Source organism: Lissotriton vulgaris, chromosome 9 (assembly GCF_964263255.1).
Source record: "Lissotriton vulgaris chromosome 9, aLisVul1.2, whole genome shotgun sequence".
Taxonomy (NCBI): Eukaryota; Metazoa; Chordata; class Amphibia; order Caudata; family Salamandridae; genus Lissotriton; species Lissotriton vulgaris.
The window spans coordinates 557,138,185-557,166,023 of record NC_141697.1 but is presented as its reverse complement, the minus strand read 5'-3'; the positions used below and the strand labels follow the sequence as shown (position 1 = coordinate 557,166,023).

General features: G+C 46.2%; 1 protein-coding gene across 2 annotated transcripts in view; it reads left to right on the top strand.

Moving 5' to 3' along the window:
- Nucleotides 1-27,839, top strand: part of LOC147691776 (zinc finger translocation-associated protein-like) — a 156,034-nt gene that overhangs the window by 19,128 nt on the left and 109,067 nt on the right. For both annotated transcript variants that reach the window (XM_086938070.1, XM_086938071.1), the window contains exons 2-3: nt 1,981-2,493; nt 5,172-5,627. In XM_086938070.1, the coding sequence (XP_086794196.1) occupies nt 1,981-2,493; nt 5,172-5,627 (969 nt within the window). The remainder of the gene's footprint in view (nt 1-1,980; nt 2,494-5,171; nt 5,628-27,839) is intronic.

The following is a 27,839-nucleotide window of genomic DNA, read 5'->3' as shown; positions in this document are numbered from 1 at the left end:
AAATCAGACGCAGCGCTGTGCGCCTTAGCTATGGGCAAAGAAAACTTGCTTCTAATTTAGAAAAGTATCTCAAAGTTTGACAGTACTTGTCTGAACACATCCAAACCATCGGATGATACACTCATGGCTATAGTGACCTGATATCATTTGACTTTTTTGTTTACTTATAATAGGTTTACTAACGTTCTGAGTTCCTGAACATCCATTGAAAACCATAGGAAGGGCACCTGGTGAACAGTAGAGTGATTTAGAAGTGCAGTGTGAATCAAGGCTTCAGCCCATTAGTCATTAGTGCTTTTTAAATTAATAGATCTTGCTGGTTGAAATCTGCTCTGAGTGGAGTCTCCCACATAAATGCAAGTGCTCTAGGATCCTGTACTGTGCTTTTCTTGTGACAAGAGCATCATAATCGATTTGGTCCTGCCATGGGGTATGTTCTTGCAGGATATTTGATGTCCTGTTTGCTCTTAAAGTGCATTATACATGAGAGCATACTGGTGGTAGTACTGCACTTCAAGTGGTGCATTGGGTTGCTAGAAATAATCTTGCTGTGCTTCGGTCTAGATGGATAGGATTTTAGCATAAAGTATATGCCTGCAGATGTTCAAGTTGTGGCTGACATCAGAGACCATATATCACAATTGAATGCTGGAGTTTCTTGGGTTATGCTATGATTTGCTGAGTTGCCAACTGGAAGGCATCATTATCATTTCTCTGGAGCTCAGGGAGAAACCATCAACCCTAACCCTAAAAAAAATGGGCACGTAAATAGGCTCACCTTTTGTTCCCACAAATATACTCCACCACAGCTAATACCGAGAGTAAATTATCTTGTTACATTGAGAAAACATACAAACATGTTTTTTTTCCAATTCGTTTTCAAAATAAAGAGTTTTTATACCTTTGTTTGGTCTCTCGGCTTTGTTGTCCAATTTACCATCGTCCCAGACTGGACTTTGTAACTCATTACTAACTGAACTGGCATATCAGATTATCTGTTTCTTATTCCCTGTAAAGAAAGGGAACCTCCCTCAATTCCTATATCCTGATTTATTATCTCTGGCTGTCTATAAAACATGCATTAGCTTTACAATCGCATACATTATTTGTAAAACAGTTAAGCATCAGAAATAAGTTACCTAGAATCCAGGTACTGCAGTATAAGTAGGCTGCTTCAGACAGACTTGCAGAAAGTACATACTAAGACTAGTGATTTCTCTGTACAAAAAAAAGCATAACCTTGTCTTGAACATTCTCAGCACCGAACACACAATTCCCTTTCTTTTTGAGTCCGACTTACCCTGGACTATCTGATTCTCAAATGCTTAAATCTATTTTGTTGTGAAATGGTACTTGTTCCTACCACTGTAATGTCTGCAGCAAGAGTTTTTCAAAGTTTATGAAAAAGCAATATTATAATTTTCTTAGTTCTTCTCATCTTCATACACCTTTTACTTCTCTTTCCTTATTTTAGTTTCTTCTCCTTCTATCGAGAAACATTAAAAATCAGACTGCTTTACCTGTGCTGATATAGTCCTCTTTGGCGAGCATAAAAATAAGGACATAACGATTTTTGATTTCGCCACAGTATGTTGATTAACTGGTATTCTGCATGAGAATGTGTAATCCATCAAAACAATGCACATTTAGGATTGCCATTAAAAGGAGTTTGGAGTTTTGCAGACCATATTTAATTATCTTCCAGATATTGATGGACAGATTGTTCAGAGAGAACCTTGCAAATGAATGCATGCATAACTTGGTGAGAAAAGCCAGTGGTAAGAGTGTTCCAGGATGGGATCCAAAAAGGGATTTGGATGTTGGGAAGAGTAGTAGTTGTCCCTAAGGAGTAAGCTGATTAAATCTAATCAGAATGCAGTGAGGCTGAGTTCAGTTGACATCTTGGAAGTGGAGGTTATAGGAAATGACTAGCTTAAAGATTCTCACGGGTTTTAAATGTGTTTTTTTTTACCCATGCAGTAGAGGAGATTCAGCTTGACGGAACTGCATCATCCCATGTGAAAATTCCTGAGGCAAGTGAAAATCCTAGTGAGGCCATTCCCCCTGACCAATTGGACACTCCTAATCGGGACATTTCTTGGAGCTCACTTGATGACAATGAGGCCTTCCCCCTGCCCATGGGCAGAAGGCTCTGGGACCATTGTGAGGAGCGGGCCTCACGACCTGGGAACAGTCGAATTCCTGGACGGGACCACCGGCGCTACTACCACAACCACTGGCGACTGGAGTATCTGATGGACTTTGATTCCCGCTGCCACAGCATGATCTGCATGGTGTGCGGCAGCTCGCTGGCTACACTCAAGCTAAGCACCATCAAGCGCCACATTTACCAGAAGCACTCTTATTCCATCAACTGGAGCATGAAGGAGAAGGAAGCCATTATCTCCAGCTGGGATGCTCACCTCTCCCTGGAGGCAAAGTCACCAGCTGCAGATCACGAGGGGTTGCTTGATGGCCAGCTGGGAAACCCAGGTATACTATTCCATGAACGTTTTGCTGACTGGCATCTGTCTTTTTGTTCCAATTTGAAAGTATTATCCTACAGATTTCTAGATTTGTGGGTAATTCAAGGGTTCAGATGTTAAGTCAAAACCTGAATGTGATTTTGCGTGGTGTATAATTTGGCTGTGATCTTTTGAGGGAAGGAGGCTCAGAGGACTAGTCTCATAGAAGATGAGCCACAGGAGTAAACCATCAGATGGTGACTATTGTTGAAATAAATGTACGTTTTAAGGTCGAAGGAATTAGGAGTAAGGGAAAGAATAATTTTCTAGTTGACGTGCGGCAATCAAAAAAGATGCTGGAGAGGTTAGGAATGTCTGAAGCAGGAAATGTTTGAATATGTATATTTTTTAAATATTTGTTTATTGTTTTAAACATAGCATAACAAACATCAACGTCCTTTGCTATCTCACATCGTACATCCAACATATACCAACAGGCCTATCGCATCAAGCGAGTAGGAGAATTAATTTGTCAAACAAATACGTACACTTCTCCTATTAGTGTTCCTATCTTCCACCTTTAACAAGCTTATCCCCACCATTTGTTTGTCCATTCGTCCCTGACCCCCTCAACAGAGTATATGTCTATCTAAACTCATGTGTGCCCCTGGCCCAGCCATCTCAGGTTTTTTCAAACATCCTCTACAACCCTTCTCCCTTGTATACCTCCTTTTCCACCAATTTTCAGTGACCCATGCCTGTTTCTCAGTCAGTGTGTGTGTGTTTTCACTAGAATTTTCTGCTAACGTGTCATATCCATTGCCCCCAATATTCCCAGATTTCCCATACTAGTATATAACTCCAGAGGCACCCCAGTGGCTTCCTCCAGTGTACCCCTTACCTCCACCCAGAAGGCCAGCAGATGGGGACGACTCCACAGTATATGCAATGTGCACTTCATCCTGTATTCCCTGAGACAGTCTGGACTCTCAATTGTATGCAGTAAGGGTTGCTTATAGTATATTTGATGGATGATTTTAAGTTGAATCAGGCGGTCACTGGCCTTTATTGTTACTTCTGCTTGAACCCCAGTGTCATCTGCCAGCCTTCTTCAGCTATCTCCCCCAGGTCCTGTCCCCATCTGTCCTGCTGCCTTAGAAAGGAGGCTGTGTATTCCTCATTATAGTGCTACATGTCAATGAGATTAGTTTAACATCCACCCCTCCATCCAAAAGTCTCTAATGGGAAGTTTTCCTGGGCCTCCTCCTACTCCTGAAACACACATTTTCCAAGGGCATGTCTCAACTGGCCATATCTTAGCCATTGTGACTCTGGCATCTGATATTCCTTTATCAGATGATTGAAGGGCACTACTCTATTGGCATCCCAAACATCTGCCAATCTTGAAAAGCCTATGTTATTCCAGCCCTGGAAGCCCGTCAGTTCCACCACCGATCTCAACCTGAAGCCTTCCCACTGCAGAGTTTTTAGTGTCAATCTCGTACACCATTCAATCTCCCTGGTCAGTCCCAAACGTTTGAATTTAGTGGTGGTGTAGCGGAGAGGGGAAAGCTGTCCATATTGCAAAGGTCCCTGTTATGAGGAGATAATGGTACCCCCAGGGGGTATTCAGAATTTACAAGGATTATAAATGGGATCTGAGAGTCTCCCTCAGAAATGAGGAAATCATGCAGGAATTGGTAAATCCTCACATGTTCCCAGAGTTTCACCTGGTCTACGGAATTATGGTGGGTCGTGCAATTCAGATTTGATGGTGCACCATTTTTTGTTTAGAAACTTAAGTCTTACCAAGAATTCCAGTTGAACTTTTCTCCTGCGTGAGCATATTTTACTTAGAAGTAAGTTAATTTTTGATATTACTGTAAGACATTGTTCTGCATTCTGTCCATCAACTGTGTTTTTTGCAATTTTCACCCCGAGTGGGCTGGGTATGCTCAGACGTGAGTCCCAGGCTCTCCACATCACTGGAGTCAAGCTATCCAGGCTGAAGAAGGCTGATAGCCAGAAACCAGTGTCTGACCTAGGGTGGTGTGGAGTGCAAAAAAACGATGGATTTAGGCCCAGATCTTTGTACTGGGATGAATGTAAGACATTGTTCTGCATTCTGTCCATCAACTGTATTTTTTGCAATTTTCACTCCGAGTGGGCTGGGTATGCTCATACGTGAGTCCCAGGCTCTCCAAGCTATCCAGGCTGAAGAAGGCTGATAGCCAGAAACCGGTCCTTGGATGCTTGATTCCGGTCTAGGAAAGACATGGCTTGGTAGTTCGGGCTGGACTGTTCCCATGAGGCACACGGTCAAGGCTGAATTGCATATAGCCAGTGTCTGACCTAGGATGGTGTGTAGTGCAAAAAAACGATGGATTTAGGCCCAGATCTTTGTACTGGGGTGAATGTAAGACATTGTTCTGCATTCTGTCCAACTGTTTTTTGCAAGTGTATGAATTTACAGCCTGTGCTTTACAACTGCTGGTACCTACTAGAATGTCTACTGTTGCAGAAAATGTGTGCAATTTCTCCCTTTTTATTACCAGCTTTTTTCTTCTGCTTCCTAGTTGTTTTCTTGTCGGTCTCATGATCACCTTGTTGCCATCTCTTACTCTTTTTATTCTGTCCCTTGCCTCTATCGCTTTCACATTTCACTGTAAACATATGAAGTAAAATTCCTCTTCTTCTTATTTCCAGAGGATCAGCTGCAAGATCCGCTGCTGCTGGATGGCCGAAAGCGTCGCCGGAGATTGCCCTCTGTTACCAAGCGTTACCGCCAGTCCTCAGGAAGAGGAGGTAAGAGATCGCAGGACACAGGTGACCTGGAACAGTACCTGAATGAGTCCCTGCAGAACTGGTTCAGACTCGAGTTCATGATGGACTACAACAGTGAGAAGAAAAAACTTTTCTGCATGATGTGTGGGAGCATGCTGCCCAGCCTCAACCTTCAAGATATAAAAATGCACATTCTCGACTCCCACCCCAAGTCTCTTGACTTCAGCGACGATGAGAAAAGCATCATCCTAGGGGCCTGGAACACCAAGAGCATGTTGGAACGGGGTGTCAAGGAAGAAGATGAGCCGAAAGAAGGGGGCAAGCAGGAAGATGACAAGGAAGTAAAGGAGATCCTCAGCACTGCAACTGTGTACAAAGGTTAGTAGCTCCATACTGCTTGAATTAACCATTTTAGATGTAGAATGTTGGCATGTGGATGGAACCTTAGATTCACACATAATTGTCACAGATCGGTTTCTTAATGCCTTTGGAGAAAAGCCTGTGTCTGTGCCTCTAAAGTAGCTTAGAAACAATATACATTTGAAACAATGTTGCACAAAAACGGAAAAATCACGTTTTGTAGCTCGGTCTCTTTGGTGTGTCTGATTTTCACATTTTCTGGAGCTTATCACTGTTTATGTGTGGTATATGTTTGAATAAAAAAATATTTTTTTTTATTAAAACAATTCTATTTACTGATTACGCTAAGATAATTGGCGTATTCCTGCTCAGGGTGTGTGTCCTGTTAATTCATGCAACGTATGCGCCCTCTATGTAGAAGTTCTTCATGTTAAATATTACTTTCAAAAACAGCAGGAAAGGCTAGATTTAGTTAAAGATTTAGAACCCATGGAGGTACTGAGGGGTTACTGTCCTAATGGTTCTACTTGTATAAAAGTAACAACGTTCATTATATGACTAGGCCATCTAATTCGAAAGCAATGCTTTGGGTACATCACAAATCAAGCAGTGGCATGGGCAGTCCTGAAGGCATTCCAAAACTAGTTGCTTACATCAGCGTTGTTACCAGGCAGTGTCACTGGTACATGCGAAGTTCTATGCTTCCTTTATTGGCAGAAGTTTAGATTTGGGTCAGGGGTAATGTTTAGGCCCTGTAAGGGTCTTCCATATTTTTTGTATAGCCTACAGTTTAGTATTTGAGTTTTCAAACAATACTGATAAAGATCTGTACCGTCCCTCCGGGGTTAAGATCTGGTTGACATTTTGGGATCCTTTAAAACAGTGGTTCTTAATCTGGGATCTGAGGGCTACTCAAAGCCTACTTGAGGGGGGTGGAGGTTGCAACTTCTTAGAAAATTCAATTAAATGTTATTGAGTGAATAAAGGGTATTTATATAGTGTACAGCTACTTATGGTGTGTCACGGTGCTTTAGCATCAGAGGTTGAAGAAATCCTGGCCGGAATCCCGTCTGCTCTAACTACTAAATAGGTATGTTTTTATTGATCTTTTTTTGTAAACACTCTTCCTCAGTCATTAATCTCAACTGTCTCAGTAACTGGTTCCACAGTCCCTGGGCCAGGAACGAAAAGGAGGAACCCCCTCTACGTTGCTTTTTAAATACGGGGACTATTAACAACCCAGCCTGACTGTAGTGCATCAATCTCCCAGGCCTAAAGGCCTTAATCCTTTAATTCAGAAAACAAGTGCCCCTATTTTAGAGGACTTGATGTGTCAGAGTTAATGCCTTGAACATTATTAACTGATGCACTGGAGGCCAATGCAGCCTCTTGCGAAAAAGCGGTACAGATGAGTGCTTTGGTAGCTTTTACAGTAAGCTGACCGGCATACTTTGCACTACATGTAGGCCCTAGATTAAATATTCTGGAATGCCCCAGTATAGAATATTGATATAATCCAGCAGCGATGGTATCCGTGACTTGTGCCTCCTGAGGAATCGCATGCAGAAATTTTCGGAGCAGGCGAATAATCCAAACACAGGATTTCACCACCTATGAGACCTGTGTATTAAAGGATAGATTTGAATTGAACAATACGCCCATGTTTCTTGCTTACTCCATAGGAAGAGGTGGTGGAGGCGAAACATTGTTCAGCCAACCACCTGTCCATCCCGGTATGGCTTAGGCCCAAACACAGAAGTTTGTTCTATCTGAGCCAGTAAAGAAGTGCTTTTAAGCAGAGAGCAAACGTTTTTTTGAACATGACTGAGTCTCTGTCATAGGTTAATAGGAGCTCTCTATCGTCTGCATAGGTGATTAGCCTAATACCAAACCATTCCACCAAGTATGACAGAGGAGCCAGGTAAATGTTAAAAAGAGTAGGGATCAGGACAGAAGCCGTTTGTCTTAGGAGTAAGGTTTCGTCCAAAAAACCTGCTCTCTGTCCTCCAGGAAAGATCCCAACCTTCTGAGGGTAACATTTTCCACACCCAGATGTTCCAGCCTTTTTAACAAGATAATGTGGTCCACATTGTCGAATGGGGGAGATAGGTCCAACAGCACCAATGTCACATTAAGACCAGCGTCCAAACTCTGCTTAATCGCTTCAGAGATTTCTAGCAACACTGTTGAGTGTGGAAGCCGGACTGAGATGGTTGCAGCCGTTTATTGCTATCAAGAAAAGTATTGAGCTGGTTGTTTACATATATTTCCAATATCTTGGCAGCTTCAGGCAGTAATGAGACTTGGCGAAAATCATCTGTTGTATCTGGGTCTGCATTAGCCTTTTTAAGGATGGGGACAACATTAGCTGTTTTTTAGGACTCGCGGATAACACCCAACTGATGTGAGATAGAAAACAGCTACTGATATGTTGGAGCTGCCAAATATGCGGGTGGAATGGATCCTCAGATGATCCTGATTTGCACCTCTCAATTGTTGCTTCAAGTGCTCTACCGTAGGAGGTACAGATAGTGTCAAGTTCAAGTTCAAAGTCCACTTTATTCGATTAATTAAAATCATAAATGTATTCTACATCATATATCATACAATTCAGACATCTTAAAATCAATTAATACAGTATTAAACATTAAGTAGGTTTTTAAAAGCAGGTTAAAAAGGCATTATTTACACAAAATTCATTACAGTTTGCGCTCAACAGTACAGTAGACATGGATTTAAGTATCTATCCTCAATTGTAATTCCAATCTTGACCTTGATCTCTTACATCTAACAGATGCAGCCAAAAAACTAGCAGTGCAATACATAATTACAGGAGAATTCATCATCTGTAAATATAACAGTGCGGGCTTGTACTGCGTGAAACCCATCTCCTTCAGGATTGGTTTTAAATATCGAATACGAGGTTCACAATAAAAAGAACAAAAGAACAAAAAATGCGCATTATCCTGGGTGGAAAAACCATCACATTTGCACGGGGACGACTCCTCAAGCTTACACCAATCTTTCTCGTCCCACAGAACCGTATAAATTTGATTAAAGCGGAACTTGGACAGTAGCCACCTATGAAAAGAATTAGTGACCACTGCCAGATAAGGAGCCAACTCAAATGATGGGGTTATCATTACATGTGCCCTCACAGAGGGTTTGCATAGCTCTTCCGCTTCGCGCTCGGCAGTACGTAACCTGATAAAGTTAGTCTTCACCCACAATAAGTCAGCTTTACACAGGGATTCTGGACTATCGAAGATTTCAAGGCGTCCCAGCTTCGCGGCCAGGGACTCAACATAAGACAACCACTGAATATCCCTCCTGTGGTCTAAATTAAGACAGTCTTTAATAATCCTGTGGTTAAGGCTAAGGTTCGGATTTAGCCAGAGCTTGATCCACATCAGGAGCGGAGCTAGATTTATTGTATCTAAAATATAACCCAGGCCTAGCTCAAGGTGTAGGGAATGAGTAGGAGTTGACTGCGGTAGACCCAGCCGAGATCGAAGAAATTTGTTTTCCTCTGTCTGGATACATTTAGAATTAGCATATCCCCAGACTGCAGCCCCGTATCTAGTAATCGCGGCAGTCTTGGCTTTGTAGATGGCCAAGATAGCCTTGATTGGTTTTCCCCCTAATCTCTTTGCAAACCCCAGGATTGCAGAGGATGAACTTCTCACCGCATTTGCTTTTGATGTTAACTGCGGTGTCCAAGTTCCCCTTTGATCGAAAATAACCCCCAAATAGGTAAAAACTTTAACACTTGTGATGACCTCACCTTCGCAGAAGAAGGTTTTTTCTTTAAATTTGCCGCATCCTGCTGACATAGTATGAGATTTACTCTTATTAACCACCAGGTCAAGACTAGACATAAAGTTACCGAATGAGTCAAGTAACTTTTGCAGGGCGATTGGGGTCCTGGCTATTAGCACCGCATCATCGGCATAGAGGAGCACCGGAATTGGTGCACCCCCCCATGCTCGGAATATCCTGCGTGGCTACCATTAAGTCATCCTCCAAAGAATTCACGTATAACGTGAATAACATTGGCGCCAGTATACAGCCCTGACGGACCCCTCTGGTTGATCTAAAGCTCTCCGTACATTTGCCGTCAGTTGTCATTCTAATGCGGGCTCTCAGATCTTTATGGAGCTCCGCCAGAAAGTGTAGCAAGGAGCTATCGAGGCCCATCTTCAGGAGCATTGCCCACAGTCTAGATCTATTAACAAGATCGAAGGCTGTGGACAAGTCCATGAAGCCAAGGAATATACTTCCCCCTTTTGCTCTAGTATATTTGGAAATTATAAGGTGGAGATTGAGGCATTGATCCTCTGTACTCCTCCCTGACCTAAATCCATATTGTGCCTCAGACAGAATATTATTCCCCTTGGCCCAAGCGGCTATTCTCGCCAGGACAACCTTCCCTAGGATTTTAACCGAGGAGTCCAGCAGAGATATTGGTCTATAGCATCTTGGGTCTCCTCTCTGCCCTTTTTTAAATATTGGTACTATCGTAGCTAAAGACCAGGTATGAGGGAATCCCACTGCAGCAGAAGCATTAAAAACTTTCGTTAAAATATTGGCCCAGAACAGCGAATTTGCCTTTAACATGTCCGCTGGTACTCCATCGGGACCCGGGGCCTTACGTCCTGCAGTGTCCTCTATTGCTCGGAGTACCTCAATTATATCAAAACTCACGGGCTCCAGGGGGGTATCAGTAGTAGGGACTACAAAGGGTTCCAGCTCCCTATTACTATCATAAATTTTTTCGAAATGGCTAAGCCAGTCTGCCTCTGATATATTAAGTTCCAGTACAGAGTTTTGGTCACCTGAAAGTAGAGGAGTGTGTTCGAGGCATGTGGGCTGCTGAATTCATATCTGTGCATAGTCCGCCACCTAGTGTTGGGTCCGGATGATTGCACATTGTTGTCCTGGAAGAGTCTTCGAAGTATCACGAGATAGGTGGCTCCTCCCCTGGACTACAGTGCGCATGGGCATCGCCTCCATCCCCAGATTGTTTTTTTCCACCATCGGGTTCGGATGTGTTTTCGGTTCCCTCTATCGGAACCGACAGTTGTTCGACTTTTACTCGAGACCAAAAGGTCTTTAGGCTGGGCGTCGGTATAGTTGCGTTCGGGTTTCTTACTGGCTCTCAGCTCCGATCTCCTACTGCCCTTCCACGTGCTTTCGACGCGGACGGGCCTACACTACACCCTTTGCTATGGAGCGGACTCCATTCAAGAAGTGTCCGCTGTGTCACTCTAAATATTCGCACCTCGACGTGCACCCCGTGTGCGATACATGCTTGTCACCGGATCACCGTGAAAACACCTGCATGGCGTGTTCAAAGTTTAGGAGTAAGAAAACTTTGAAGATTCGCCGGGCTAATCGACTCCAGGCTCAGTTGTCGGCTTCGGCACCCCCGCCTGATGACATCTTCCAGGAATCTGTCGAGGAAGAAGACGACGTACAAGGGTCGGACTCTAACCCCGCGTCCGAGGAAGAGACCTACGACGCGGATGAGGAGGCCTACGACGAAGTCTCCGGCGAGGTAGGGGACGACGAACTGGCTTGTGCCACGATGGGGGATAGCTCAGAGGAAGAGCATCCCCAAACAGACTCCGGGGTTACTCCCCGTCATACGGCCCAGGTCGAGGGATCGCCTTCGGGCCTTACCCAAGATCTAATTATGAGTCCTACGTCCCCGCCTCCGGGCCCGGTCACGGACATTTCTAACAAGAAAACGAAAGTGAAGCCAACTGGTCTCGCACCCTCGGATGCGAAACCGAAACCGAAAGTGGCGTTGGTGAAGAAGGTTCTGGAGGCGTCAACTTCCACGAAACCCAAAATGGCCGACTTGAAGAGCCACGCCAAAATGGCCGACCAGAAGAGCCGCGCCAAAATGGCCGACCCGAAGCCCTCTGGGTCGGCGCCGAAGGTGAAGGCATCCGACGCGGCTGCGTCGGCACCGAAAGGGGTCGCGGACCCGAAGACGGCTTCGAAGAAGCGTCACGCCGACGGTGCGACAGGCCATGGGGCGTCGGCACCGAAGAAGAGGCTTACCGGAGACCGGGCTCTCGGAGACGAAGAATCGCTCGAGACGGTTAAGCCCTCGGCATCCCTTACAAAGAAGGTGGGAGAATCCTTAAGGCGGCTCCAACAGTCCTCTGTGGTTCCCAGCCAGGACACTGTAGTGCCTAGGCCCACGCCGAAGCCTGCCAAGGACCAAACGCCCATTCGTTTTACCCTTCCTCCCAAGTCGGCGCCGAAGGCCTTCGCGCCTAAGCAGAGCGGACACTCTCAGGAAGTATTGACGCCGAAGGCTGCCTTGGTGGTGTCGAAGCTTCGGCTCCAGCCGCTTGCGGTGGAGGAACGTCGTGAGGTGATCATCGATGCCAACACCGGAAAATTGTCGCTCCTCAAAAGAAAAATTACGTCGGAGCCGGCCTTGGAACCCTTTAGGATTCCACTCAAGAACAAAAGCTACTCTGCGGACTCTTCGGCTCTGATGGAACCTCTGTCTCCACAAGCCCTGGAACACTCGCCGGCCCATTCCCCCGTGCCTGATGTGGACGAGGAAGAGGCCGAGTACAACTATCCTGCGTACTCGGATGCGGAAGAGGAGCAGGTGCCCTGGACAGCAGGAGGCGACACAGACGACCCGCAGTCGGGGCAGGACACTCAACTTTTCGCCGCAAAGACGTCCCCGACAGAGGACTCGGCGGCGTTCAATGCATTAATAGGGAGAGCTGCAGCGAACCATGACGTCGAACTGCACTCAGACCCCGTGGATGCAGACTTCTTAGTCGACACCTTCTCGGTAGCCGAAAAACAAGTCAAGACACTACCGATGCTTAAAGGGGTGCTGAAGCATGCACAGGAGGTATTCAAGGAGCCCACCCGGGCGCGGGTGGTCAATCCTCGCATCGACAGGAAATATAAAGCGGCGCCAACGGATCCCACGTATATTAAGGGACATTTGCCATTGGACTCCCTGGTGGTGTCCAACGCTCGAAAGAGGGCGAATTTGCAGACTACTGGTGATGCTCCTCCCCCAGACAAAGAGTCCAAGATCTTTGAGGCATCAGGCAAACGCATTGCTGCACAGGCAGCGAACATCTGGAGGATCTCTAACACTCAAGCCCTGCTTGCACGTTATGATAGGGCCCATTATGACACATTAGAGGCCATACTGCAACACTTGCCTGACCAATACAAGGAGGCGGGGGAGATGCTCATTCAGGAGGGCAAACTCATTACAAATGCATCCATCAAATGTGCCCTAGATGTGGCAGACACTGCCTCCAGGGCTATCAATACAAGCGTGTTACTTAGGCGCCATGCCTGACTTCGAATTTCTGGGTTCAAACCCGACATACAAACCACAATACTGGGTCAGACAGTGAATCCTGACCATCTGTTCGGCCCTGAGGTGGATGCCTCCCTAGAAAAGATGAAAAAAGATACCGAAACTGCCAAATCTATGGGGGCTTTACAAAGTCAGCAGTTTCGGGGTGGTTCCTTTCGCCGCTCCAATTCAAGAGGCACCTCGAGAGGCCAGGCATCCCAGTCCACGCAATACTACAAGGGTAACACCCAGTCCTCGTATAACAACAACAAGGGCAGAGGTGGCTACAGAGGCAATAATATCAAAGGCAGGGGACGTGGAAACAATGCCTCCAGGTCCACCACCTCCAACAAGCAGTGACGTCTTGTCACTTCCCCCCGATCACACAACACCTGTCGGGGGGAGACTCCAGCAGTTCCTGCCGGGGTGGAGGTCCATCACCACGGACAGGTGGGTGAGGTCTCTTATCCAGTACGGGTACTGTCTAGAACTTACGTCCATTCCACCGGACATACCGCCAAGAAGCCGTGCTATGTCCGGCGAGCACTTGACCTTGTTGCAGCAAGAAGTACTGGTCATGCTGCAAAAAGGGGCGATAGAGCTCGTTCCATTGCAAGAACGGGGAACGGGGGTTTACTCCCTGTATTTTCTGATCCCCAAAAAGGACGGATCGCTCAGGCCGATCCTGGACCTCAGGCCCCTGAACTGGTACATCAACTCGGAGCACTTCCATATGCTCACGTTGCAGCAGGTGCTTCCCCTGCTTCAACAGGGGGACTTCCTAGCAACGCTGGATCTAAAGGATGCCTATTTCCACATTCCCCTGCATCCTTCCCACAGAAAGTATCTCAGATTCACGATCTTAGACCAGCATTACCAGTTCAGAGTCCTGCCGTTCGGGGTCACCACGGCACCGAGAGTCTTCACCAAATGTCTAGCGACTGTGGCGGCGCATCTCCGTCGCCAGCACGTCCATGTCTTTCCATACCTAGACGACTGGCTTATTCAGGCAAAGACGGAACGGCAGTGCGTAGACCACGTGTCACGCACCATTCACCTCCTGCACGATCTGGGATTCTCTCTGAACTACCCAAAGTCCCATCTCCAGCCCGCCCACGTGCGACAGTATCTGGGCGCGACAATCGACACTCTGGCAGCCACTGCGCAGCCGAGTTCAGTGAGAATCGCCAGTATCCAGGCGCTGATCCATCGATTCAGACCCCAACACTCGCTTCCAGCGAAGGTGTTCATGCAGTTGATAGGCATGATGGCCTCCTGCATCTCCATTGTCCCGCACGCGACACTACATATGCGTCCGCTTCAGGAGTGCCTGGCACGTCAGTGGACTCAGGCTCATGGGCAACTGACAGACCTAGTGTTGGTGAGCGGTCGGGCGTACAACTCTCTGCATTGGTGGAATCCACAAAACCTTTGCAAGGGCCGACCATTCCAAGAGCCTGTCCCACAGATCATCCTGACAACGGACGCCTCTCTCCAGGGATGGGGAGCGCATGTACTCCACTACACTGTGCAGGGACTATGGACACTTCAGCAACGGAAGATGCACATCAATGTCTTGGAACTGATGGCAATCTTCATGGCCTTAAAGGCGTTCAAAGTACATCTGTGCAACAAGGTTGTGTTGATCCGGACGGACAACATGACGGCCATGTACTACATCCAGAAGCAGGGAGGTACACACTCTCCACAGCTGTCTCATCTGGCTCAGAGCATGTGGAAGTGGGCCATTCAGAGGAACATCTTCCTCATGGCGGAGCATCTCCCGGGCAAGGACAATCAAATGGCGGATCTGCTCAGCAGACACAGCCATCAGATGCACGAGTGGGAGATACATCCATCAGTACTCCAACCGTACTTCCAAAAGTGGGGTCATCCAGAGATAGACCTGTTCGCCACAAAGGAGAACGCAAAATGCCAAAGCTTCGCCGCCAGGTTCCCACACCCCCAATCACAGGGCAATGCGATGTGGATGAACTGGTCAGGCAGATTTGCGTACGCTTTTCCCCCAGCACCTCTGATACCGCTGGTGGCACGCAAGCTCAGGCAACACTCGATGACGCTCATCCTGGTTGCTCCAACGTGGGCTCGCCAACCATGGTACACCACGTTTCTGGAACTCTCCGTGGTACCGCATCAAAGGCTTCATCTCACTCCCAGCCTTCTGACGCAGAGCCATGGCGACATTCAGCACCCAGATCCGCAACAGCTCAACCTGGCGATCTGGCTCCTGAAGTCCTAGAGTTTGGCTACCTCAATCTTCCTCCCGATTGCATGGACATCATTCGGGAGGCAAGGAAGCCCACTACTAGAGCTTGTTATGCGGCTAAATGGAAGAGGTTTGTCATCTACTGTGTAGACCACAGCATTGACCCGCTAGATGCTTCCATTCAGAACATCATATGCTACCTCTTTCACCTGTATCGATGTAATCTAGCGTACTCTTCCATCCGCATTCACCTGTCTGCTATGGCAGCATACCTCCAGAATAGGCAGCACCTGTCTCTCTTTAAGGTCCCTGCTATCAAGGCTTTTCTGGAAGGACTCAAAAGGGTCATTCCACCAAGGACTCCACCAGCTCCAGAATGGAACCTCAATGTGGTTCTTACAAGGCTGATGGGTCCTCCCTTTGAGCCACTGCACTCTTGTGAACTCCAGTTTTTGACTTGGAAGGTTGCGTTCTTAGTAGCAATTACATCGCTACGGAGGGTAAGCGAGCTGCAGGCGCTCACTATCCAAGAACCTTTCTTCCAAGTACATGCTAATAGGGTGGTGCTCCGCACTAACCCTAAATTCTTACCCAAAGTGGTCTCACAGTTCCACATGAACCAAACAATTGAATTGCCGGTGTTTTTCCAAAACCCAGAGACGCTGGCGGAGCGCATGCTCCACACTCTTGATGTGAAAAGGGCCTTGATGTACTATGTGGACAGGACAAAAGATTTCCGCAAAACCAAACAACTTTTTGTTGCTTTTGCCACACAACACAAGGGAAATGCAATCTCCAAAGCAGGAATCGCTAGATGGATAGTAAAGTGCATTCAAATCTGCTACGCTAAAGCTAAGCGCACTCTCACTATCCCACCAAGGGCCCACTCCACTAGGAAGTTGGGGGCCTCTATGGCTTTCTTAGGTAACATTCCCTTAGAAGACATCTGTAGAGCAGCCACATGGTCTACCACTCATACTTTCACTAAGCACTACTGTGTAGACGTGCATTCAAAACAACAGGCAGCTGTTGGTCAGGCTGTTCTAAAAACACTTTTTCAGACTGCTGCAGCTGGCACGGGCGGCCGCCGCTAATGGAGGGACTGCTATGTATTCTATGCACAGATATGAATTCAGCAGCCCACATGCCTCGAACTGCAAATGCTACTTACCAGTATGCATCTGTTCTTGGCATGTAGGGCTGCTGACATTCATATCGCCCACCCTCCTCCCCGGCGCCTGTAGCAGCTGCAGTATGTATTCATTTACACACATATGCTCATAGCATGGTCATCACTCACTTCTTCACTCCATCTCTGCCAATGGCTAAAAACAATCTGGGGATGGAGGCGATGCCCATGCGCACTGTAGTCCAGGGGAGGAGCCACCTATCTCGTGATACTTCGAAGACTCTTCCAGGACAACAATGTGCAATCATCCGGACCCAACACTAGGTGGCGGACTATGCACAGATATGAATGTCAGCAGCCCTACATGCCAAGAACAGATGCATACTGGTAAGTAGCATTTGCATAATGATTGACCAAAACTTTGCACTGTTTTTTAGGGTGGCTTTGTCCATTAGTTCTTCCCAAGCATTGCTCTTTAGTTCGTTTTTACGTAATTTAGTGGCCATAGTAAAATCCTTTCTTAATTGCGTAACTAGGGCTTTGTCCCTTGGGCGAGTGTTGAGTGCTTTCTTAAGGCGGTTATGTGCTTTACTGCAATTGTTATCGAACCAGCCTTTCACCGATTTCTGTTTACCCCCCTGACCTTTAGCTGTGATGCTTGTAGCCACGAACCGACAAACACCTTCAAAGGAGGATATAACCTCCTTGCTCCCAGCAAGGGGGTTGGCACACACATTAAGCTCTTCAGCAACAGAAGAGGATAGGTTTAAGAAGAAATCGTCAGGTACAACCTTTTCCCATTTGATTCTTCTACTAAAGGTTAAGGATCAGGATCCTTAACCTTTAGTGGCAATATAGACTGGGGAGTAACAGATGATTTTGACAACAAAGAGCTATTTACTAGCTCCAACCCCACAGGATTATGGTCACTCATTGGCATAGCGATTGCATTATATGAAATCACGTATTTAAGAAAACCTAATGAAACAAAAATGAAATCAATTATCGAATCACTAGCCCTTCCCGTGTAAGTGGCAACCCGTGTACTATTATCGTAGAACTCTGGTTCATACAACTCATTATCCCGTAATAAATTTTCGAGCACCAAACCCTTCTGTGTATGTTCTAAGTGAGGGGGGAAACACTATCAGGCCCATCTTCATCCGTTAGAGCACAGTATGAACACAAATGTACATTAAAATCGCCCATTAAAATGAATCGACAAAAAGTGGTTTGTTTTTCCTTGTAAAGACTTAAAAAATCTGCTAACCATGCAAGGTGCACAGTTTCTGGGTGACCGTTCGGTGCATTGTAACAATTAACAAGAAGCAGTTTACAGCCATCATCCAAATTTATCTCTAGGACAAGAAAATTGTGAGAGGCACAGTCTATCAAAGTAATTTTGCCCTTGATGTTCACCGATACCATCGTCAAAAGACCTCCTTTATTCCGGCCTGCAGGGGAAGGCAAGGCAGGTACAAAATAAGAAGTAAAACCATCCAGCCAATAGTCACACTCCATATCCCATGTCTCTTGGATAGTAATAATGTCATGAAGCTTTACAAAGTTCGCCCAATTTGGGTCTCCCTTCTTCGACCGTAAGCCAGCAATATTCCAGGATAACAGTCTGACCGTATCCCCTTTAACAGTTGTGATCTCAGTTGAACTATTACCATCCACAACGGAAGAAGGTACAGGAACCGTGGGAATAGATTCCACTGTGACATCGTCCACTGTACCCTCTCCGGCACCCCGTCAATCGCAAAGATCGAGACCTGAAAGAGCATCGAATCTGTTGTGAGTTGCAATAGGGGGTCCAAAAGTAAAGAGATTATCGCTTCCCTGAAATAGTCTTTGACTTGCCGATCTGGGCCCCACCGGAGTTAATGGACTTAGTCTTTGTCTGGAGGAAGGGGCTATAGTGACATGATTATAGAAATACCCTAACGGGCGCACTTGAATACCATTGCTGTCCTCCATCAATGATGCTGCCCGTAGGAGAACTGTGGCCACATGTTGTGGGTATTTAAAATTCACTACCACACAATCCCCTCTACATGTTTTCCTCGAGGGACCAATCCAATTTACCCTCCTGGTCCTGATAATGTCTCCGGCAAATTTAGTGGGAAAACCACATTTAGAACTTAGCCAAGCCACCACTTTGTTTTTAAGGGAATCGTGAGATTCCTCGTGTGGCTCGGTTGTAGCTGGGTTATGGACCGGGACATTTGCCATCACAACTACATAGGGGGCGCAATCCGGGGGTAGATTAATAAAGTTGTTGCGCCTACTTTGTATGGCATTCGTGTTATGTTAGAGACCTGGCTTCGGAAGTGTCACAGCAGTGTCTACTGGCGAAGGACAAGTAGCTGAAGGGGCAATAAGATTGTTGTCCGCTCTGTTAACCTGAAGGGTTATGTGAGATGGTTTAGAGGCTTTTACAGCATTTTTCCCTACAGCCTCAGAGCTCACTGTACTAGTTGAAGGGAGTGGGGGATTAGCCTTAACTGGATTGGCCAGCTGCTGTTCTAACAGGCCCCCTAATCTTGTTATCTCCGCATTAGCGGTATCCAGTTTGGCCGCTAGGGAGTTGAGGGAATCCTTAAGTTTTAGATCAATTGTGGCCTCTATGGTTTTAATTAGCAAACCAAACTGCTCAGGGCTCAAGGTAATACTTGTTTCTTTTTTGCTCTCTAAGTTCGGTGTCACCTTAGGGGAGATGTGGCTATCAGGCAAGTGAGTGTCCCCCCTTCTCCTATGGGTGATCCTGCCCCCCCTCTTGCTTTGCTGCTTTCTACAGGTTCTAACAGGTCTCACACTTTTATTCTCTTCCGCTACCTCTTCCTCAGAGTCCGAAGATGATTTGTCAAGCGTTATTGTATCGGGGGCCTGATGGATCAGAGCTACTACTGCACTAGCTACATTGGCTCCACCTAGCCCGCAATCAGTGCTATTTTCAATCTCTGGTGGCGCCTCCAACGGAGTTGATCCTACTGAAGAAAGATCATGTTCTGAAGAACCACCTTTGCCCAATGAAGCCCTTCTGTCGTTGTTGATTTTGTTCACCATTTTGACGAGGAAATTGTCAATGGAACCTGCCCCCGGGACCACCTTATCTTTCTTTGTGCCCGACATGACAAAAGTTCATACAGTGTTTAATTACGCCTTTGCCTTTGCCTAGGTGTCACCAGGAATAATGCGACCAGTTTCTCGGGGTATGTGCATGAAAGTCCCACAGCCTTATCCGACACAGCTCCAGATGAAAAGAAAAGCACAGTTTGCTACTCACAGGGTCTCTGGCCCAGCCTCCTCCTGCCTCTGACGGCCCGCCCTCTGCCCGGGCTCCGCCCGGCGACACCCGCGCGCGTCCCGCGACGCGGGGGAAGCGTCCTGCTCAAGTAGCGGTAAACCGGAAGTTGCCGCTAGGCTCCTTGGGAACTGTAGTCTCCAGCCGCCGGCCGCGAGATGGAGCTGTGCGGCGCGGCGAGACTACAGCGTTTGGGCCCCAGGAGTCGATGTCCGGCAGGTCAGTGATGTCCTCCGCGCCTCTGTCGGCTTGTTTGCCTCTCCCCCCTTGTGACTTAACTGTCTGCCACTCCCATCACTCCTGCATCACTCCCGCTGTATCACACAAAATCTCAAAATCTCACAGAATCCGCTCAACAATCCAACACAATCCACCACGGCCGTGGAGGGGGAGTTTCTGATCGCTGTGCTTGCCAAAGTTTTTTTCCAGTTTTTTTGCCTTCTCCTCCACTCCTTCAGGCTGCCTCCGCCTTCACTTTGTGGGAGCAAAACTTCTGTCAGCAACTTTAACCTTTAGCCTGCACCAGCTCCGAAGCAGGCCCTCGGCCTCAAAGCCTGCCTCACAGCTGCCCGATGTCTTCACTTTTCCCCGGTACGGGGGAATGCACAGGCTCAGGCTCAGGACTCAGGGCTCAGGGCTCCGACCCCCCGCCCAAGTCCAGTCCAGTCCGGTCCGCCGACTGCCTCGGCCTGATCGCCGCGCCCGTCTTAACCTCGTCCGCCTCCGGCGGCGCCTTCGGCCGAAACCGTAGCCCCTCGTTCCCCTTTTGGCCCTGGGGGAAAGCTGAGGTTTACGGCTAGGTTTCAAGCTAGGTTTTCAGGCTGGGAGCAAGATAAGGGCTTTTCTCCGCGGGCGTTCTCCTCACATGCTGCTCACACGCTGCGACCGTTACACAGCTCCGCACCGATAGTGTCAGTTTAATATCTGCTGAAGGTCCAAAAATTCACCAGAAACCGTGACCGAAGCTGGAGAAATGGAACCTCCCATATTGGCATGAATTTTAAGAATCTTGTCCTCAAATAAATTAATCTTGTGCACATAGCTTGATTGGACACCGGGAGAGGGGCTTTTTTAGGGTCATCAAAATTGGGGACAATCTTAAAGATTTCCTGGCTGTCTTTGTCGGCTTCCCTAAATTCGCCAAGTATAAAAATAGCCACATGCATTATTAGTGTTGCTTTTGTACACATTTAGGGCATTTTTTATAACGGACTTCATCCTCTCTAAGTAATTGCAATGCCTCACTCTCTCAAGCTTTTTGCGAGCTCTCTTTCCCAAGCCAATTCCTGGGAGAACCATCCAGCTGAGCGAGCTTTGTGGTCCTTCCCAGTGAACCTCATAGGTACTGTTGAATCGGCCACTTTCCGGAGCCAGTTTGAAAGTGAGGGTCTTGTCTTATCCAGGGCCATTTTAGGATCTGTGAGTGAGGCTTTATTCTAGGATCTCGTTCCATGCCCCAGGGTAGAGACTCCTCTAGCCCCCTAGCCCAAATATGGCCAGGAGTAGGGAGCAGGAAATGGTCAGATCAACACACCTGTATCAGGCTTTTCCTATGCACCTCTATGTTAGATATAATGTCATCTATAGCATGCCCCTCTTTACATGTGCTTTACAGGTCAACATACATTAAGTTGAGAGAGGCTAGAGATTCCATGAAGCAAATTGACTAGGGGTCCGTTATCTTCTCCAGGTGAATATTAAAATCACCTAGTATCATAATATTAAAGCAATTGGTGGCTAGAGCTTCGTCCAAGGAAGCCAAAAAATCTCCTGCCTGGCCCGATGAGCGGAAATCCAACACACCAGAAAACTAGTATTTGGCACTGGAAGAAATGGTAAAATCAAGGCCTTCAGCACTCTTTAGTTCTTCCAATCTAAATGTCTTACACTTGAAGGACTTCTTAAAAATAATAGCAACTACCTCCCACCCCCTCTCTTGCCCTCTCTATACGCATGCATACAGACATAATTATCTGGGATGTCTAGCTGTTTGGAGGGACGACTGGTGTTCATGGGCAAAAGGGACCTTGCCCTGCCACCCTCTGGGGAAGAGGCAAGAACAGGCAGAACTGCTATGAGGCAGTGGGTTGTATTTCCTGGATGAACTCTAGCGAACATTGCAGATGTCCTAATGTGCATGCGCCTCCCTGGTGAGGTTTTCTTCGACCTTCCTATTGCTATTTACTATTGCTTCTTATGTAGCTAGGCTACTGCCTTTATTTAATGTTAAGTGCCTTCATCTATAAAGCACACCATAAATGATCCAATCACTTTTCAAAAGGGCTTGTAGTTGGAGGTAACCAGTGACATATTAGCACATTGAAAATTCAGCCTTTAAAAAAAATTGATAAGTTGTATTTTTTGCAGAGGTCCAAGCTACAGATCTGAATATTTTTTCCTCTGTACATCTTGTGCCTGGTCTTCTTGTTTTGGGCTCTAAAACTGAAGTTCCTGATTTTAATGTCACATAGGTAAAGATCACTAATGGCTATGTTGAAAATTAGCAGAATGGCTGCTGGACATCGTCACAGAAGGGGTTTTTAGCTGGCAAGTAAGTTGTTCGTTATTATGAAGACGGAAGCTTGCCTTCACAAAGTGCCTCCCAAATTCCAGAATCTGAACCTACATATCGAAGGCTGGCTCTGACAAGGTGTCCTGGGCCAGAGATGGGGAGAACATCATTAACTTCTAAGCTTTGAGACAATGAATGCAGTAACTATTTTTGCAATGACTATAGTACAACCTGGAATGCTATCTACAGGTACCTTTGCTTGTAAAGAGTATCATCCATAGAGAACTGGTCGAAGTAGATGATTAAATACATTTTGATTGTCAAATCGGGCTTTGGGTCTGTTCTAAGAGCTGTATTTTTCCCTTGAAGTACTCTGAAGGAATTCTCTTGCTGCGTACCTGCTGCTTTTGAAATCAGCACCATGTCAGAGTTTGCAGATATATTAGGGGAGTAAGAGCGTATAGTGATTTTATTTTTTAATTGTACAGAGTGGCATTCAGTGGGCTGTTATGCGAACCAAGATGGCCGGGCCCTAGTAACACTCCGGAAACTCCATGCGGGCAGAAGGTGAAGAGGGAGAGTTAACATCTAGGCCCCCCTGAGATGCCAAGATTAAGACCCTGAAGGAGGAAGGAACAGCAAAGGAGCACAGTTGGAGAGGGTGGGCACCACGGAAGACAGTGACGAGACGCACTGTCACAAAGATCTGAGCGCACCACTGAGTTGGCCGCAAGTCAGGATCCAGGGAGGCCCTGAAGAGAAAAAATGTGAGGAAATGGGACACCCACAGCCACCAGTGTGCTACAAACATCACAGAGACTGCCTCACTCTGAGAGGAAGGCAAACTGTAAAAGATTGGCCTAGTGATTCCACCCCCACCATCGCCCCTGAGCACTGAAAAAACACAGCAACGTTGGGGCCTGAGGGAAACCCACAAAGAGAACGGGCATGGGATATAAACATTGAAAAAGGTGACCGAGACTTCATTTGGTGTCCTGTGGTGACGCATGATCAGACTCGGGTAACTTGAAAGGATGGAAAATGCCTGTCCCATGTGCCATATCATATTGCATAGTCAAGCAGCTTATGACTCTACGGTTGATAAGAAGCTGTAAATATGCAATAAAGATGTGTGATGCAAGATATGACGTATACACATGCAGTAAGGAAAAGGCAGACTGGCCCATGCCACTTAAAAAGCACTCCCAAAGGACAGTCATGGTTTTTTTAAACTACTAGGGTCTAATAACAAGGATATCTTAGAAGCGTGTGACAACAACCACACAGGTAAATCCACCATCATAGTGACGAAAGCCAATCCACCATGCCGGCTTTCAGTCTGTGAAAAGTGAATTGCGGGAGGAGTTTAAGACAGACATCTCCAGAGAACTCACTTCCCTGCACCTTTGACCTGGGAGAAACTATCTTGACGCTAAGGACTGAGAAAGACAGACTCTGCTTGTTCTAGAGTTGTAGAAAATTTTGGGCAAATAGAGACACTTAAAGAGAAAAGCACAACCCTTGAATAAAAATGGGCTACTTTATATGCACAAAATAAAGCAATGTCAGCCAATCTCGGTCTAACTTCTTGGAGTCTAAAGGCACCTTCCATCCCACCCAGATGGGTTTTCGAGCCACATACAGTACTGATTCGGCACTACTGATAGTCACTGAGGAGCTAAAATCAATACTTGATGAGGGTCGGTCTGCCGCAATCCTGCTGGACCTCAGCGCCGCCTTTGACACCGTACATCTCGCTATCTTGAAAGGGAGATTAGAGGAAGTGGGCATTCAGGGAAAAGTCTTGGAGTGGCTTGCTGCTTTCCTAGAAAACAGAACTTTCCAGATGATGGAAGGGACTGCGTCTCAGAGCACCTCCCTATCGCATGCGGTGTCCCGCAGGGCTCGTCGCTCATTTTAGCTGGCTGAGGTGGTGCAGGAATACGGAATATCTGTGGTGTCATATGCTAATGACACCCAGCTAGTGGTGTCCTTTTCTAATGGCTCAGAATCCAGCAATAACCAACTGCCCGCATGTCTGGAGAAAGTGGTTAGTTGGATGTCCAACAGCTGTTTGAAGTTGAACAGTGGGAAAACGGAGCTCATGTTGCTTGGAGATCCGGGCATCCACTCACCCCTGGTACATTGGCCCAAATGTATGGAAGATCCACCTATCCCTAAACCAGCTATAAAAAACCTTGGAATCTGGCTGGACGACTCCCTAACACTGGATTGCCAATCCAGAAAGCTCTCAGGGACATGTTTTGCCCTTCTTAAAATGTTAAGGAAAATCATTGATGTAATCCCTGTGCTCCTGAGGAAAACGGTGATACAATCCATCCTCCTCTCACGACTGGACTATGGAAACTCTCTTTATTCGGGTTCACCTGAGTACGTCACAAGGAGACTTCATGTGGTGCAGAATGCGGCAGCCAGACTCCTGTTAAAAATCCCCAACCGCATCTCTGCAAAGGAAGCACTTAAACAGCTGCATTGGCTGCCTGTCGAGGCTAGAGTTAAGTTAAAAACTCTCTGCATAGCTCGTAAATGTAGAGCTATTACTAACTCTGGGCCCGCAAAACTGAGGAACCTGATATCTAGGTACAGCCCAACTAGACCTCTCAGATCTTCCCAGCAACAGCTCCTCAAAAGAACCAGAATTAAATGAGCTAGATGGGGTGGTAGATCTTTCACCCATCTGATACCCAAGCTGTTGAATGCCCTTCCACTGGCAATCCGAGCTGCGCCAAACAAAAAAATGTTCAGGAAAAATCTGAAAACCTGGCTTTCCCCATACTAACGTTGGCTCAGCTCTTCACTGGCAGAATTCTTAGCGCTGGGAAGCCCTTGGTCAGTCATGCGCTCTACAAATCCAATAAATAAATAAATATAGTGCATAGAGCAGGGTCGCTAAGAAATTGAGAAATTAGCACAACACATGACCTACTAGTCAAATTTCATGAATGTCAAATCAAGGAGAAAATACTAAAAGCAGCAAGAGCAAAAAGCCCAGTGAGTTACAATGGTTATGTATGCTCCCTATTTCAAGATATTGCCTCCACTATGCAGGACAGATGGCAACCTTTTCAACCAATAACAGACAAACTAAAACACAGTAAAATACGCTACTGATGGTTGTTCCCTTTTGGCATTGTGTTCAAATTTTTGGGACGAATCACACCAGACCGAATATCGAACAGCTCTGGGCGTCCGTCTGGAAGAATCCTTGATAAATCTATGTTAATGAAGCACAAGAGGGTTCAACAATGAAAACTAAATGGTGAATACCACACCTGCTGAAAGCCCAGGGACTACGGCACAAGAGGGGACCCAGAGAAACAACCTAAAAAGGGAATCACCAAGTCCTTCTCTCGTGCTACTTCTAGTAATTCCTCCTTGATTTGATATTTATGAAACAACTATTGAGATAGGTGAATACAAGCCTTTCCTTCCTTTGGCTGCTAAAGCCCTGTATATTCTTGGGGCCACATTTAATTGTAGTATGTTTAATCATTTTAGCGTTGGAAGTAAGTTAGACAGACCATTGTTTTGCAATACTCCCTTAGTCTTGTTGCCTGACCGTATCGTTTTGGCCTGCAACGTGTTTAGCTGTGGTAAACTTCCACATCAACTTCCAAACCCCCACCCACCCATGTTGAAAACCACAACTGCCAGTGTAGCTGCCCCAAACTTGTTAAACCCACCAATATGTTAGTGTTGTGTGATGTACAACGAGGCGTAGCGGCCTCCAACCACACTACTTTCTTTGTACATTGTAGAGGAGTTATAGCAAAAGCATTACTCATTAATTGTATAGACTCCGGTCAGTCTATCCAGCAAGAATAAATTCATCTGCAAGTTAAATTGTTAACCAGAAAAACACACTCTCAATAAGAGAAACTTATCTGGGTAGCATGAAGAAACTGAAGAATCAAGTAATTTCACATTGTTGAGTTGTGCACCATAATCTGACCTCAACGGGGGAGAATTTACAGAGCACTTCTGCAAACAAAGTAATAAACAGAACTTCACAGTATCTTCTGATTTAATGAAGAAGAGTGGACCACCATCAAAGATAACTTGGCGTTTGAAGGATAGATCATGGAATTTGTCATTTCTACATCATGCAGGATCCATTTAACATCTGTGAATGAGCACCTGGAGCCCTGAACTGCTGCTGCAAAGTCCAGTAAGCATGAAGGTTTTGCGGCATAGGTATTCTATAGTGCTGTGTTCTTATGCCAGCCATAGGATAACCTCTCTATCTCTGTAGTCTAAGAGTCTCACAATGATTGGTCGTGCATGTGCAACCCGAGGTGGATTGGTGCTAGGGATCTAGGTACACCATCCACTATAAAACACAGAGAAAATGGCTCTCTACCATAAATATCTGATAAAAGGATTCCATAAAAGTCTGAGATTTCTCGAAGGGAGTGTTCTGTGCAACCCTTAATGTGCACATTATTGCATCTAGAGTAGTCCTTGAGATCTTCACATTTCGCCTTGTTTGAGTCTATTAATTTTGTGAGCTGGGTAAGAAGAATGTTTGATGATTTTGCATCATTTCTGAGATCCAACATGCGTCATTCTGGTTCATCAAGTCTGTTAGCCTGCCTGTGGAGTCAGGCGCTCATCTGATCGAGCAACAGGGTCATAGTGTTGCTTTTTGATCTATCGTTTTGAGATTACTTTTAAGATCCAGCAGGCGGTTTTTCATGTCGGAAATGGAGATTGATAGGTCTGATTGTACCTGAGCAGTACTGATGTTTCCCTGCCTCTTGAGGACTTTCTATTTTCGAAGGGAGTTTAGACTGCTTTGAGTCAACCTTCCCACTTTGACTGAATGTTGGAGGCAATCTCCAGGCTGGGCTATGTACTTACTCCAGCAGTTCTATACAGCAGGCCTGTTACGTATATATGTAATATTTGCTGTGAACGGAGGCATGATACAAACAAAGTGGTCCCAGAACATAAAACAATATAGAACAATAACAAATGATTATAAGCTGAATTCAGAGAAAGTTCGCAACATTGTTTTTAATCACAACCATCAAATCCAATAGATTGGGAATAATTCATAAAATACATAAATATATATATACACAATTAGTGCCCCTAAAGGGAGGGAGAGGTCAGGGTGGTGATGGAAAGTGTGGGAGAACTAGACAAGTGACCAATTAATAGTCAGTTTGAGCCTTAATACATAAAACTGGCATATGACCAATGGTTCACAAACAAGTCAATTAAATCTCATGCTTCAGCGAAAATGCAAAATTGGCAAATAATAACAGAAACTGAGGAGAGGGAGGGTGTGTCGACGTTTCGACCCAAAATCGTTGCAGGTACTGGCTGAGACCTTGCTAGAGGGTCTTCATCAGGACGGTGGACCACGTATGCGACCCACTCTGACCCCCCATTGGTGACTTGAAGATTCTTTTTTCTAAGGATCCTGATCTACCCGACGGATCACTTTAACATCACCTTCTATCTGACCCCCTTCTGAGATCGTCTGAGGCTTTTAATTAAGGATCCGTACCTATGCGGCGGATTCCATTATCCTGCTGAATCACTACCCTTTGCAGATTGTCTGCCCCATTTTGTTCCCCACCGTCCTGATGAAGACCCTCTAGCAAGGTCTCAGCCAGTACCTGCAACGATTTTGGGTCGAAACGTCGACACACCCTCCCTCTCCTCAGCTTCT